Below are 14,847 nucleotides of genomic sequence, written 5' to 3'. Positions count from 1 at the left end.
GGAACGAAGCTTCCCGTCACCTCGGTCGCACACCATTACCACGCTCAACGGTACACTGGTCAGGCCAGCGTCAGTCGTGAATCGTGGCACAAGTGTCCCACCTACCGCTAGCCGGCGGGGTGTGTTGCTGCAGCTTGCAGAACACACGCTGATGGAGGTATAGAATCATGGGTGAGAATATATTTTTTGCTAACAATACAATACAGAATACATATTCACATTGATCCACTATGATTCATTACATGAAAAAAGAATTCAGGTCCCGGTGGTCTAAACTTCTACTTTTGTTGGTCTGTAATGAATTCTTAGAGCATCTCCACCCACGTCCCCAACAGACTCATACCAGTTCTTTTTTATCGTCGGCGAGGCCAAGGGGGAAGAAGACCTCCTTTATATAGTGGGGGAAGGAATCAGACCGTTACCCCCACTATCTGCCCGAGCTCCAGCGGTACTACCGCTGTCTGCAGCGGTACTACCGCTGGCACTCCAGCGGTACTACCGCCAGCCCCAGCGGTACTACCGCTGGCACTCCAGCGGTACTACCGCCAGCCCCAGCGGTACTACCGCTGGGCCCCTGGTAGTGCAAAGGCACTACCACCGCCAAGAAAGTCTTCGCAAAAAGGTCCGTCCACGAACAACCGCTAGGCAGGCGGTACTAAGCTCCTGGAGCTGTACTACCGCTGACCAGTGGCGGTACTACCGCTAGCCAGCGGTACTACCGCCAACTCTAGCGGTACTACCGCCAACTCTAGCGGTACTACCGCTCGCCACTGAAACAGCCATAACTTTCGCATACGAGCTCCGAATCGAGCAAACCCAAGCTTGTTGGATTCAGGACGACAAGAGCTATCCAAACAGCGAGTGGAAATCTTAAGACCATGCAGATATGAAAATGCCAATGATATAGAGATGTGAGTCCTCTATGAATGAAGAACCGGCAAAAACTCCAACATCGAAAACATCATAATAGATGCATATGGACTCTGTTTTCTATGAACTCGAGCTTGTCACGAAGATGACCATAAGCTCTAAAACTCACAAAGAGAAACACCAAACAAGATCCAAGAAGTATGATGCAAGGATGCAAATGGTTTGAGCTCTCAACGAACGATACGATCAAGCTACTCACTTGAGAGCCCCCCTTGATAGTACAACAATCTATCCTAAAGAGAAAACCTATCAAGGGCAAACCTATACCTTGCACCTCGTCCTCTTGAGCTAGATGATGATGATCTTGGCTTCCTCAAGATGGACCACCTTTCTTGATTGTGTTGGCTTGATGAAGACTAGTTGATTGCTCCCCCATACTCACTATGGGTGAGCCACTCTTCAGCATATCATCACAAGTCCATTGCCACCACAACGGACGGCAAGCTTCAAGCATGATATCTTCGTGCTGATCCGCTTGAACTTGCACATCGCAATCTTGATGACGATCACAACTTGACGTCATACTTCATCGGTTGTATGAGATCTTCCCTTTGATGCAAGCCCATGGAAACACACCTAACCCCCACATAGAACTCTCACGAAGACCATGGGTTAGTACACAAACACGTAATGGACAATGCTTACCATATCATGGGATCACTTGATCCCTCTCGGTACATCTTGTACGCTTTGTGTGTTGATCATCTTGATTTACTCTTTGTCTGAGATCTTGATCAGCCTTGTGTCTCTATGACCATTTTTTTGGATAATACCTTGAATACCACCTTGGTCATCATATAAACTCCTTGAACCCAACAGATGGACTTCAAGAAGTGCCTATGGACAAATCCATTAAATATAACTTAAGGCAACCATTAGTCCATAGGAATTGTCATCAATTACCAAAACCACATATGGAGATATATGCTCTAACAGATACTATTCATCTTTTCAGACCATGAATTTATCTTTTTGTACAGGCCGCGTCTCAAAGTATTCTGGCCTGAAATTTTACACACACACGGATCACACACATGTTTAGTTGTATAATGTTTTACAGATTTTTTAAATCAAATTTTTTGAATTTTTGTTTTTTCAAAATTTTCGGCTTCCATGGAGCATGCGTGCCAAAACGCCATTCTCGAGTTGCTATGATCTACTTTCTGTTGAATTTTGCTAGATGGTGGTTTAGTTTTTAGCTGGTCGTTTGCTTTTGTAGTCCTGAACTGGTTGGATGGTTTCTAGTAATGGAACTCAAAAAGTATGAAAGCCTTTTTATAGTGTATCTGTTCGATATGGACCGTCCGTCGGAGCGGATTCGACGGTCCAGATGCAATGCAATACCATGACGTCCCGTTATATTATAACGAAGCCCGAGGGGCATTTTTAGAACAAACAAAATATTTGAACTGATCAAGTATTCCCTCCCAAATATTTTAGGTGTATTCTCGGTACAAATTTCAGGGCTATTTTCGGTACGAATTTTCTCACTGTTCTCGTCAATGAGTCATCGCTAGGGTAAGACTCCTCGCTGGGGGTAGGGTTTCATCCCGCCGGCAGGGTCGAGCCGCACGCCGCACCCCCTCCCTCCATCCACCCTAATTCCCCCACGCTCTGCCACCTCCTCTTCGCCGAAGAGAACGAGAAGAGGCTGATTGTCCTCCTCGTGGTGGCCATCGACGAAGATTCAGCGCCATCCCACCTCGCACTCCTGTATGCGAGTGCCTATAGCCACGAGGCGAGTCGCTACCTCTTTCCCACTTCACGTGTGGTTGTTTGCGTCCTTTATCTCACCTCTCCGCCATGGCCGTAGCTTGATCTGGCAATGCATCTCCTCCGAAGGCAAGGTGGTTGGGCATATACATGGATCATGTTCTCACTGTTGGCAGGGTACTTTGGGAGTGAATGACACCGACCGACGTCGACGGCCAGCCCCATTCGTGCGACCTCATCCACATCACCACACATATGTACAATTATATTTAGTTCAAGCTTTATTCTTTCAATTTAGCTGATAGTTGAGAAGTTGGATTTGGATATCATGAGAGATGATAATCTATTTATTTTGGAATGTAATATAAATAATTCATAGCTTAATGACCAATATTTATGATACTCGTTTCTTCATGTGCAATTGTTGGACTAGGGTCAACAAACTTGGCATGTGATTTATAGTTTTTTTAAATTCACATGCGATACCCACCATTTGACCATTAGTATAAATTCTTATTATGATATTTTATCCTTGTTCACGAGAGATGAATGTTCCTTGCAAAAACAGAGAGAGAGAGAGAGAGAGGGGAAGAGAGAGAGGGGGGAATGAGCATTGGATTATTAAAAATGTTGCATCTCATTCTTCCGTGTTTAGTTATGTGCAACGTTTATTACCTGGATACATGTGACAAGGTGAGTACAAGTAGTAATTTTTCCTCTATTTTGCAGGGCTATGACAGAGGATGCTATGTGATTCCCTGAGGCAGGATGGATGTTCCATGGCCAACCCGATGTGCTTCGGAAGGTGCCTACTGACCCGGAGATCCGTTCAATTCAGCGCATGCCCTGCCATGTCAAACCATGGTCATTGTAGCACCGGTAGAGGGTCCCTTGGGTACGTGCTTTACTCTTGTTATCCTACGCTCTGTTTTATCAGCTTTGCAGCCTGCCTACGAGACATTGGCTCAGATTGAGTGTTGGCTCATGAAGTATTTTACCTTCTCTTGTGAGGCTATGTTCGTGCTCATACATTTTTCTCTTGTATATCCTAGCAAATTTTGTTCAAACTTGTTAGGGCTCAATCTGGCACGTCACTTCCAATTGGCGACCAAAAATTATGAAAATAAACAAATCATAATCCATTATTCTTCTAGGGTTGGTCGTGCAATATAACTGTCACATGGTTGTAAAAAACAAATATAGATTTTATGAACTCCCATATAGACCAAATTTATTTCAAGCAAAGTATTGGAAGCAACAATATTATTGAAGTTTTACAACTTGAGTTATCCGCAATGAACTAAGAACATGGCTAGGAAACCTTCTTGAGGACTAAAATCCAACCACACCTTACTCTATCGCTTTATAACCAAGTGTACACTCCACTGTAAGAATGAACCACTGTTGGACTAACTGCTTACATCTTCATCATCTTCATCCGCACCCGCACCCGATAGGCTAGCATGGTACATCTTGAACCTTTTCTTGTATTTAAATTTGTTGTAGGGTGAATCGACAAGCACAATAGGTAGCTCTCTTCTGAATTTGTTGATGTAGTTCTGCATGGGAGGACATGTTAGTATCATTCCATAAATTTAAAAAATTGACAGAATTTTAAATGTTACTCTATGTACTTGGTCATATTGCAGCGTCAGTTCTTCTCTCATAAAGAATTTGATGTTCTTCAGCATGTACAGTGCACAACAAGAACTGCAAAATTTTCCGTTTATTAGCAACATTTCAAGTATTAACAATGAAAAACAAAAAACAAAAGCTAATATTGTTGACTGGCCTGTCATCGGCTTTTGGCACGCTAACAAGCTTTACTCGCGGTTGGGGGCATGTTAATGTCTTCCCATGCATTGCTTTGTGGTCCATTGATTCACATCGACGCTCTGAGATGTTCTTCCATTCCACGTATCTCCAAGTCCATGGGGGTGAGAAGTTGCTTATGATTAATACTTAGGTAGGATGTTAAATCATTTGTTCTAATGAAAGTTGTTAAAATTCTCACCATGTTATTTACTTCTTTGTGTACCATACAGTGGAAAAGTGATTCAAGAACCTGAATCTCCTTCCTTGTGGGGTTTACGACCACAAGGAGCCACTCGATGTTTAAAGTGTTTGTAGGTAGGAAAATCTGGAGTACACAGATAATTAGATCAATGTGTATAATATTAAAAAAATGTGGAGGCAGTCGTGGTTACAATACCAGATCATGTTTCAGGTAGTTGTGCCTTGTGTTGTTTCAGGTATGCCCCCGAAAGCGTCCTCGTGGCACTTCTATATGCTACCATCTTTTTCGAGGTTAGCGATACCGATGACCATTTCAATGTAAACCAGTTTTGTGTCCCTTGTGCCAATTGGTTCATCATGACGGATGAGCTGAATTGCAGCATCAACCACCTACAAGAAAAATCAAGTTAATTGTATTGTACAAATAAAAATTGATAAAATAGTTTGTGAAATATCTTACTTCGTGACCCAATCTTATGCCATCTTCCGCTACATTTCTGTGGGTGAGGCATTGAAAATGCTTCGATAGCACAACAATATCATCAAATAACACCATTTATTTTTCACGATCTATAGTGTTGATCAGTTCATCCACTAAATCTAGTCGAGGCTTGTCTAGCTTGTTCCTCTTCCATATAGGAACCTCTGTCCTCTTTTTTGAACTGCTAGAGCCGATTTTCCTCTTTTTGTTGGTTTTGTCCTTGGAATCGTTGGTAGACTCTATGGAGTCTTGTTTTACTTTTTTCCCCTTTTTAGTATCGTATGAAAAGTATCCGTTATCCTTAAATTTACCATGATTTGGTGGCGTCCATTCAACCACACTTACTTCCTGCTGCTTTCGAAATGATACATCATGGTTGTCATCATTTGTGAAGGCACGAGGTTCTTGAGGCTCTCGTGATCCCGTAGCCTTCACAGAGTGGTGCTTACTCCGTCTCTTTAACGAATTCTGTTATATGAAATAAACCGCGTGTTAGCCTTTAGCATATTCTTGGTGAGTTGTAGGTAAAATGTGCAACACATGGGAAGTTGTCACAACTCTATAATTTGTTTGTAGAAAATCATGTTAGTTGCAATAGTGAGCATCCATGCATCATGTGAAATTCAACTGAACTTGAAATGGAGATGACCTAATCCAACCCCAAATGGATTAAACAAAATTAAAAAAAAATCAAATCAATGAACCCAAAATGTCCTTCATAAGACCCTAGCAAATGGGATTTACTTCAAATCAAATAACTGGTCCAAACCAACAAATTTTAGGTTTGAAAAGAAATATTTGTAACCAGTGAAAAATATTGTTGGAATTATTTTAACTACTATTGTTTTTCCTAAATAAACAAGTTATTGAAATTATAAAAAAAATGTTCTCTGTGTGTGGAATAATCCACTCAATCACAATAATAAGTTTCAAGTTTTTAGAAAATGTTTTGGTTATGAAAACCAGATCAAAACAGCTACAACAAAAGGAAAAAACCAAAAGAATTAAAAATAGAAAAGGGGAAAACTCTTACATGTGTAACCCAACAGCCGACCCAGCCCGCTGGCCCGTGCGAGTCATCTCCAACCTCTGCCAGAAGGCAGAGGCGAAGGAGAGAATGGCGCACGGTGTCCGTGGGCGTGCCACGCCACGTGCGAGCCTGCCTCCCCACGCCACGTCGACGTCCGTGATAACTACCCCAACACAGTCCGGATAGGGCAGACCTCCCCTCTGGCTTCCTCCTCCTCCCTCTCGCCCAATCGTCGCCATGGCCGAAACGCCATGAGCTCGCCGCTGCCGCCCGCGTGACCACCGCACGCCTCTCGCCTCGTCTGAGTGTCCCAAAGCACCAAAGCGACCTCCGTGACGTTCTCGCTGAGCCATGCTACCAGGAGAGCCCTGTAGCGACGACCGCGACTCAATCTTCAACATCCGCGTCGGTGAAGAACTGGAGCTCACCGACGGACCCGAGCCTCCCCAAGCATGCTAAGAACGGCTGCGAGTTCCCTGTGAGCCAATGATCCTTTCCCGTCATTTCGTCGCCAGCGCTGCTCTGGTGACCTCTGGGTCATTACAACATGTCCAGCAGCTCTCTAAGAACCCGAACAGATCATCCAGTTAGTGAACGATCTGCCCGCTTTACAACATTTCCAGTAGCTCTAGGTCATTACAACATGTCCAGTAGCTCTGGGTCATTACAACATGTCCAGCAGCTCTGTAAGTAGTTTTGGAAGACCAATGAAGAAGAGTAATTTACTTGTTGGCAATAAAACCATTATAAAGCATATCAGTCAAAACATTGTACCATTCGTATAGAGACCGAGACCGATAGTGACTTATTGCAACCAAAGCTTTTGCGATTGCTTTATTTGAAGTTCATATCTAATTGGATAGCTTTGCTTGTTTCATACTTGGCTTACACTTGGTCGCAACTGAGACATGTTTTTTTTTTGAGAAGGAGGTCAAACCCCCAGCCTCTGCATCAATCGATGCATGCAGCCATCTTATTAATTATTCCATAAAGGTCTAACAAGAGTATACATCAATCCATCCAAAGCCACCACTCACACCTACAAACTCGATAATATGAAGTGCTCTCATTCCACATATGTAAGACCGGTGTTGTTTCCAATCCATCCACATAACGTATCGGGAACAACAGGGGAACAACAGCCGGTGCAGCATACCTAAAACGCACACCTCACGCACACGTTTTACCAGCCGCCGTCATCCTCGAACCACTGACCCATCTTCAGGAAAGAGATCCGCATCATCCTTGCCAGTCCAATCATCCGTCGACGCCACCACGGCGCCCAACGGCGCCACCGCCCTGCGCTCATCCGTCCAGCTGTGAAGACTCCGGGAGATCTGTCGTGCGTAGAACCTGCCAACCAGGCATGACTCAGCGTAACACCTGTCGGCCAGGCATGACTTGACAGCTCCACCGAAATACCGTGCAAGACGAAGCCGCTCCACCTCCTGCCTCAGTCCGCCAGCGCTGCTACAGAAACGATGCTCCCAAGAGAGAAACGGCACCGCAGTACCGTCATCGTCTGATCTGAAAGACCAGATCCTAGGGTTTCCCCCGAAGCAATGCTCACCACCAGCAACCGTTCAGGACCCACACAGTGCCCACCACCACTCAGCCCTCAAGGCGACGCCTTCAGGAAGGTCACGACGTCAAGGACGCCGCCGCCGCCCACCGGAGTTAGAGTTTTCACCCGAGAGGCAAGGAGGGGGAGCAGAGGAGCAGATGCATACTGACGTCTCCAAAAAGAAAAACGGCGCCCTTGAGCGTCGTCATCGGCGAGGCCGGCCTGGGCCAACCAAGGGGTTTCCCCCAATCCGAATCTCCTCCACCGGCTTCACCCGCATGTAGGGCTCCGGCAAACGCCGACACCGCCAAGTCCGCAGGAAAGAGGCCCACAAATGAGGGCCGGATGACAGCGGCCAGATCTGGCGCCGCCGGCCGCCATAGCAGCCACCGACGGCTGACCATAACCAGGCGCACCGCCCCCTGATCGGAGCCGTCACCACCAAAACCGTGGCTGCCGCAATCGCGCCCAGCCAACGATCCCTGCCACCGCAGACGCGCCCGGCCGCCGCTCCCTACTGGTCGCGCGCCCCGCATCCGCCATGGCAGCCCCGGTGGGCGAGAGATCTCGCCGGATCCCGCAGCACCAGAGCCCAAGGGCCAATGCCGGCAGAGCGCGAGATCCGGCTGCTAGAGCCAGATCCCGAGATCCCGCCAGAGCCAGAGATCCCGCCGCAAGAGCCCGAGGGGCCCCACCACCGCAAGAGCCCGAGGGGCCCCGCCGCCGCCATCCCCGGGGCGCACGCGGCTTCGTCGGCGTCCCCTCCGACAGCGGCGAAGCGGGAGGGAGGGCGGAGAGGGGGCCGCCGGCGTAGAAGAGAGGAGACGATCGCTGGAAGGGAGCGCCGCGTCCAAGGAGGCACCAGCTGCGACGGCGACCTAGGTGGCTCCCGTGGGGAGGGGGACTTGGATTGGATCTCCAGGTCCTGTAGCCGGATGGCATTACAGGTGACACCGTTGTATATATTCTTCCCTCGTATGGCCGTCCTCGACAGTACGAGATCGGTAGTGGTACATGGTCGGATGTTGATATAACTATTTTTGTTTCAGAAATTTAAAGCCAAGGTTAAATTGTTCTGAGAAAACCGATGTTGATATAATATCTTATCCAAAGACATCGAAGATAGAGTCCAAAATATAATGCATAGCCGAATGGGGAGATTTCAAATCTAAACCATTCGTTTGCTTACCTCCAAAGCAGTTCGCACACCAAGATCGACTAGAAAACAAGAAGTATACCTTCATTTCAAGTATGGGTGATCAAATATTTGATTTGTTGCTGAAGAATAATTACATTACAATTCTCGATCACCATGTCAAGACATCAATCCAAGGACGAATGTATTATAAGTTGCATGATTCGTCCAAGCATAATTTTAAGGATAGCAATATGTTTCGTCAAATAGTTAAATTGATCATTGATAAAGGACGATTACAATTTGTTGAAATACCAAGGGATGACCATTCTATTCCGATTGGTCCTCATGGCAAACGATTTTTTGCATTGGTTGCTTCAAGCCGATCCATTTAAACACAAGAAGGTAAAAATTGTGGATAATGGGATCAAACTTTCAAGTAAGGAAATTGTTCAAAAGCAGAATGATAATATTCTTGAGGGTGAAAATTCCATCAAAATTGCAATGAAGATGCCAGGTACTAGGGGCAACAAGAAAATCCAAAGATCGATGCGAGCACAATCAAAGAAAGCAAAGGCCGATGCAATCACAAAGGTAAAAAGCTGAAAGTCATTTTCACGCAGCTATTGAAAAAATATCGAAAATAAGTGAGGATAAGAATGCTTGTCGTCCAAGTAATTCAAAAGCATCAAGATAGCCCCCTAGGCACAAATCTGAAGACCGCTTTTGGCAAAGGGGAAATTTCAATGCATTGTATTCATATCCATATTTTGGGCCGCCAATATCAATGCCATGGATACCTCGCTGTGCTAATTTTTATCCATATTCATCATGGGACATGTATGATTCAAGTGCACATTCTCCATCTTATTTTAAACTATCTCTCAAAGATCATGTAGCTCCAAAAAGTCCCACATTCAATGAACAATCATATGTTAAAGACCATTTCACTCAAAAAGAATCGGTCCGAAACAGAAGGAAGAATAAGGAGGTGGTTGATCAAGTCTACCGCGTTAAAAAATATGGTCATAAATGTGCTAATTCAGATTACATATTAAAGGATAAAGAGCCAATTAAAGTGTTGACATTTTCTAGGAAAGGCAATGAGATGAAGCAATCAATTGTTTGAGAATCAAAGTGCCAAATCTGAAGAAAATAAGTTGATGGCACACAAGGTAAAACAAGAATTGCCATTGCTTCAAACAAAATCATAGTCGTGGTGCCCACTCGGCTTATTGTATTGGACGAAGAAGAAATTGCAAAACCTTAGTGCAAATGAACTTGAAAAGAGGAACATGGCAATAGGTTCCCAAAGGGAGTATTCAAAATAAGAATGATGTGTAAGCTTCCATTGCGTAAAGTCCGGCAAAGAAGAAGAAGGAGAAGAGTGAAAGCTCTGAACAACCAAGCCAAAGGTTCGTGCATCAAAATCTCCGGTTCAAGTGATACCCATATTCTTTAACTATGCCACAATTATGGTCCCAAGAAGTAAAATGACTGATATATACTCATCATCCTAAGCACGTATAAAATGGCCAATGGAGTGTTGACATCGTTCTTAGAACAAGCTCCGTGTAAAATATTTTTCGACACACAAGCTTTTCCGAAAAATATGGGGGCATGTGTTGACACTAGATTTTGGCATGGTTAAAAACTAAATTAAGCTGGCCTCAAATGGAAACGTGCTCAACATGAGAAATTTTTGTATCGTCAAAATGAGAAACTTTGATGTTTGGGTCATCACCATCCAATCTCATCTAAAGGTCCGAAACTATGTTCAAAGTACTAAGATTTTGTATTTAGAGTACTATTCATCCGATTACGCCTCCAAGATGGTCTGACATAAAAACGATTCCAACATGAAAGGGTCCTGTCTCGTCGAGGCGATCGATTTTGATATAAAAATCGTCTCAATCGAAGGTCGTGTACAACATGTAGAGTCAAACCAAGATCCACAACAGAAACTGCAGAGTCATTTCGGAACAACCGAGTTTATTTTGACTCGGCGAGACCAAGCTGACTCGGTAATTCCGAGAAAAATCACTTGAAAATTCCGAGTGAGATGCAAAAGATTATAGAGAGTTGGCCACGGTCACTCGGTGAGACCAAGAAAACCACTTGGAGGGTCTGAATTGATCCAAAAAATTGCCCAAGTTTTTTGTCAGAGTTAAGTTAGGGGTTTTGGCGTTTTGGATGGATTGTCTATTCTTTTTCTTATACAGGAAGTCCAGTCGCCTCATATATATGTTAGAGGTGATGATCGATTGAACAACACAGAGTCAACAAACCAGCCTATGATATTTTACCTTTACCTTTATCCTTCTTCCCCGCTCTTCTTCTTTCTCGTTCTCTGTGAAGGAGGACAACGATCCGCGAGGCCCTAGGGGCAATCATGTTGACTTATGGCAGCCCATAGCCGCCGCGCACCGTGACGGGTTCCCTCCCGGACATGTGAGATTTCGGGTCTACAAAAACGCTTGCGAGATTGCTTGCATACCACGCTTCCAAAAGATCTCTTTCGGCATGAGCTGCAATGCATCGTTCTCAGTGTTGGAGATACACGATGATGTGTTTGTGTGTGAACAATTTGCCCCTCACCTAGAATTGTACTCCCTCGGTTCCTAAATATAAGTCTTTTAAGAGATTCAACTATAAACTGCATACGGATGTATATAGACATACTTTAGAATGTAGATCCACTCATTTTGCTTCGTATGTAGTCTATAGTGAAATCTCTTAAGAAAAACTTATACTCCCTCCGTTCCTAAATATAAGTCTTTTTAAGGTTTCACTAAAAGACTACATACAAATGTATATAGACATACTTTAAAGTACTGATTCATTCATTTTACTACGTATGTAGACGCTTAGTAAAATCTTTTAAAAGACTTATATTTTGCAACGGAGGGAGTATTTAAAAATGGAGGGGGTAGTTTTCTAGGTCTGCCGCTGCATGGGATGCCTCTCGTGGCCATTCCTGCACTAGTGATCGGAATCACACGATAGCGTTGGAACCATTTTATCTCCTCGTCTGGCTCAACACTCCTTGCTTTGATTGGACGCGCTTCTTATCGAGAGAAATATAGAATCACGTACCCATTTCCACTTGGCGTTTGGCGTATATACACAACATCAAGGGCATTCTTCTTGGTCGATTCCTTGAAAAAGCATAGGAAAACAAAATTAAAAGAAATGTTCCATGGACAATAACAATATATATATATGCTCATTTCCACTAAAGCGAACCTTCTTTTCAAAAAGAATAGAATATCTGAATAAACTTTCGGCATTGGTATCATCAGCAATGCATAGCCTCATCAATCATTCATGCCCTATATAAAGGGCGGCAGGGGCGAGCGGGCTGAGGCAGTCAGTGCAAGCAAAGCTGCAGCTAGCAAACGCACATCGTAGCGCTAACCCAGAGCCATGAACATGAACTACGGTTCCATGGGTCCCGCCGCGATGGTGCGCTGCAGGCAGTGCAGCTCGAGCATCACGGCGATGCCCGGCGCCCGTGCCGTGCAGTGCATGCAGTGCAGCTGCGTGACGCGCGTCAGCGGGCGCGGCCGGCAACAGCACGGCGCCTACGGCCACGGCTACGGGAACGGCGGCGGGATGCTGGTGCCGCCGATGCGCCCCACCCCGGCCTTCGGCGGCGGACGCGGCAAGAAGCGCGCCGTGCTCATCGGGATCAAGTACACCAACCGCCGCTCCTGCGAGCTGAGGGGCCCCATCAACGACGTCAAGTGCATGCGATACCTCCTCACCGAGCGCTTCGGCTTCCCCAACGACTGCGTCCTCATCCTCACCGGTTCGTTTGTAATAAACCTGCAAGAATAATCAATCCAACATCGTCTGATCTTGTTTATTACTGAGTCATTGTCATACTTACTGTGTGGTGTATGCTCGTGCAGATGAGGAGAGGAACCCGTGCAGGCAGCCGACCAAGGACAACATCCGCATGGCGATGCACTGGCTGGTGCAGGGGTGCAGCTACGGCGACTCCCTGGTGTTCCAGTTCTCCGGCATGGGCGCGCAGGTCCCTGACGACGACGGCGACGAGCTGGACGGCATGGACGAGGCCCTCTGCCCCGTGGACTCGTTCCAGCAGGGCCCCATCCTGGACGACGAGATCAACGAGGCCATCGTCCGCCCGCTCGTGCACGGCGTCAAGCTGCACGCCATCGTCGACGCCTGCCACAGCGCCACCGTCCTCGACCTCCCCTACCAATGCACCGTGTCCAAGCAGTCAGTGTCTCGTCCGCTTTCTTTACCCCGATCCCATACTTGGATTTTCGTCACCCGGCTGTTCTTTCACGTTTGATCAGGACCGGGCGCTGGAGGTGGAGGGATGAGCGCCCTATGACGGGCGCCTGCAAGGGCACCAGCGGAGGCCAGGCCGTGCTCATCAGTGGCAGCAGCAACGGGAAGAGCAACATGAGCGTGGTCAGTGCTCAGTACTACTATTGACAAGCTTTTCCCCCGTTCATTCATGCCAGATAGAGGTGTCTCGATCTTTCGTTCTCACACGTATGCCGCCGGTGCGCGAGTGCAGCTGCCTGAGCCCTACGCCACGATCGGCGCCATGACGCACAGCTTCATCAGAGCGGTGGAGTGCGAGCCGCGCACCACCTACGGCCGCCTGCTCACCTCCATGAGGGCCATCATGCGCGACAGCGGCGGCAACTGCAACCTGCAAGGCCCCATCGGCGGCTCCATCCGCAGGGTCGGAAACTTCAGCGGCGTGGAGGTGAGCCAGATCAGACTCTCTCGCTCTGATCACTAGCTAGCCAATGACACCATATATATATATATATATATATATATATATATACTATATACTGAACTGTGCATTTGGTTATTAACTTTGTAGGAACCTCAGCTGTCCTCTGCGTACAAGTTCGACATCGAGCGCGAGCCGTTCTGCATGTAGAACCCGATCGACCAGCGAGTTCGTCGTCACAGCGCTGCAGGCTACTGCAGTCGACGATTACTTTACCTAATCATGCATCGACCGTACTGAATAATGGGCCGGTTAATTTATTATAGTATGCTGCTTGCTGCTATAGTATGTGTGACGATATATCACCTCACCTGCCGCCATGCCATCAAGAATGAGCACTGCATAGCTCATACAAGGCTTTCGAGGATCTTGTTCTCCACTGTACTGTACCTCACTGTAATATGGCTGTTGGGTGTCGTGTCGTCCCCTTCAATAAATCAAGTTATATGTATGCTGCCTGATTCCCGAAAGAGATATATGCAGTCTAAACTGTGGAAAATATGGACGTGTTTGATAAAGAGCATCAGTCTTCCTAAGTCTCAGTCAATTGAGACTTGATTAAGTCCTAGTCGATGCTATACCCTACGATCTTACTTTGATATCTATATATGCAGAAGTTTCTTTTTCCTTTTTTCTTTTTTCTCTTGCTAGTTATGTAACTTGACTCAGATTTGGTTAAATCTAGGTCAACTAGCTAGGACCTAACCACAGCCAAAGAGAATGGTAACGCAAAGATGAAGTGCCATTGTAAACGGAATAAGCAAAATCATAACTTGTTTTGGTTTAACTCTCAACGGCAGTGGATGGTTTGGAGAAAAGCAATCTTCTCCTCACTTCGCCTCGGGCCGTCACTCCCACGCCGTGAGGTGGATTGGAGGGGTTTCTAGTCTCTCCTCCTTTGTGTACTAGATTTTGGGTCAAGGTGACAATGCTCCGACGGTGGTAATGGTGTCATCTCGAATGTCCCCCGATGCCAATCCCGTCTCAGCGACGCTTGATGCGGTGTTGCTAAGGAGCGCCATATTTGTTAAATTGTGATCCAAATTCTACCGTATTAGACTAGACGTAGTACAAACGGTGTGGGCCTTTGCGTTGGTATCGACGCGTACGAGTACAACTCGTTTACTTGTTCTCCAAGGACTCTCCTGTATTGTCCCTCATATATACTTCATGTAGTCGCACCTAAAGATGGTCT

At 46.1% G+C, this 14,847-nt stretch overlaps 1 protein-coding gene across 1 annotated transcript; it reads left to right on the top strand.

Annotated features, from left to right (window-relative positions):
• Positions 1-12,232: 12,232 nt before the first annotated feature.
• LOC123445281 (metacaspase-1-like) lies at positions 12,233-14,103 on the top strand. Its single transcript, XM_045122245.1, has 5 exons — positions 12,233-12,680; positions 12,784-13,117; positions 13,198-13,315; positions 13,425-13,619; positions 13,743-14,103. Exons 1-5 carry the CDS (start codon positions 12,296-12,298, stop codon positions 13,800-13,802), a joined length of 1,092 nt encoding a protein of 363 aa, XP_044978180.1. The 5' UTR covers positions 12,233-12,295; the 3' UTR covers positions 13,803-14,103.
• The last annotated feature ends 744 nt before the right edge of the window (positions 14,104-14,847 follow it).

This window comes from Hordeum vulgare, chromosome 3H, assembly GCF_904849725.1.
Source record: "Hordeum vulgare subsp. vulgare chromosome 3H, MorexV3_pseudomolecules_assembly, whole genome shotgun sequence".
NCBI lineage: Eukaryota > Viridiplantae > Streptophyta > Magnoliopsida > Poales > Poaceae > Hordeum > Hordeum vulgare.
This window is presented reverse-complemented; position numbering and strand designations above follow the sequence as displayed.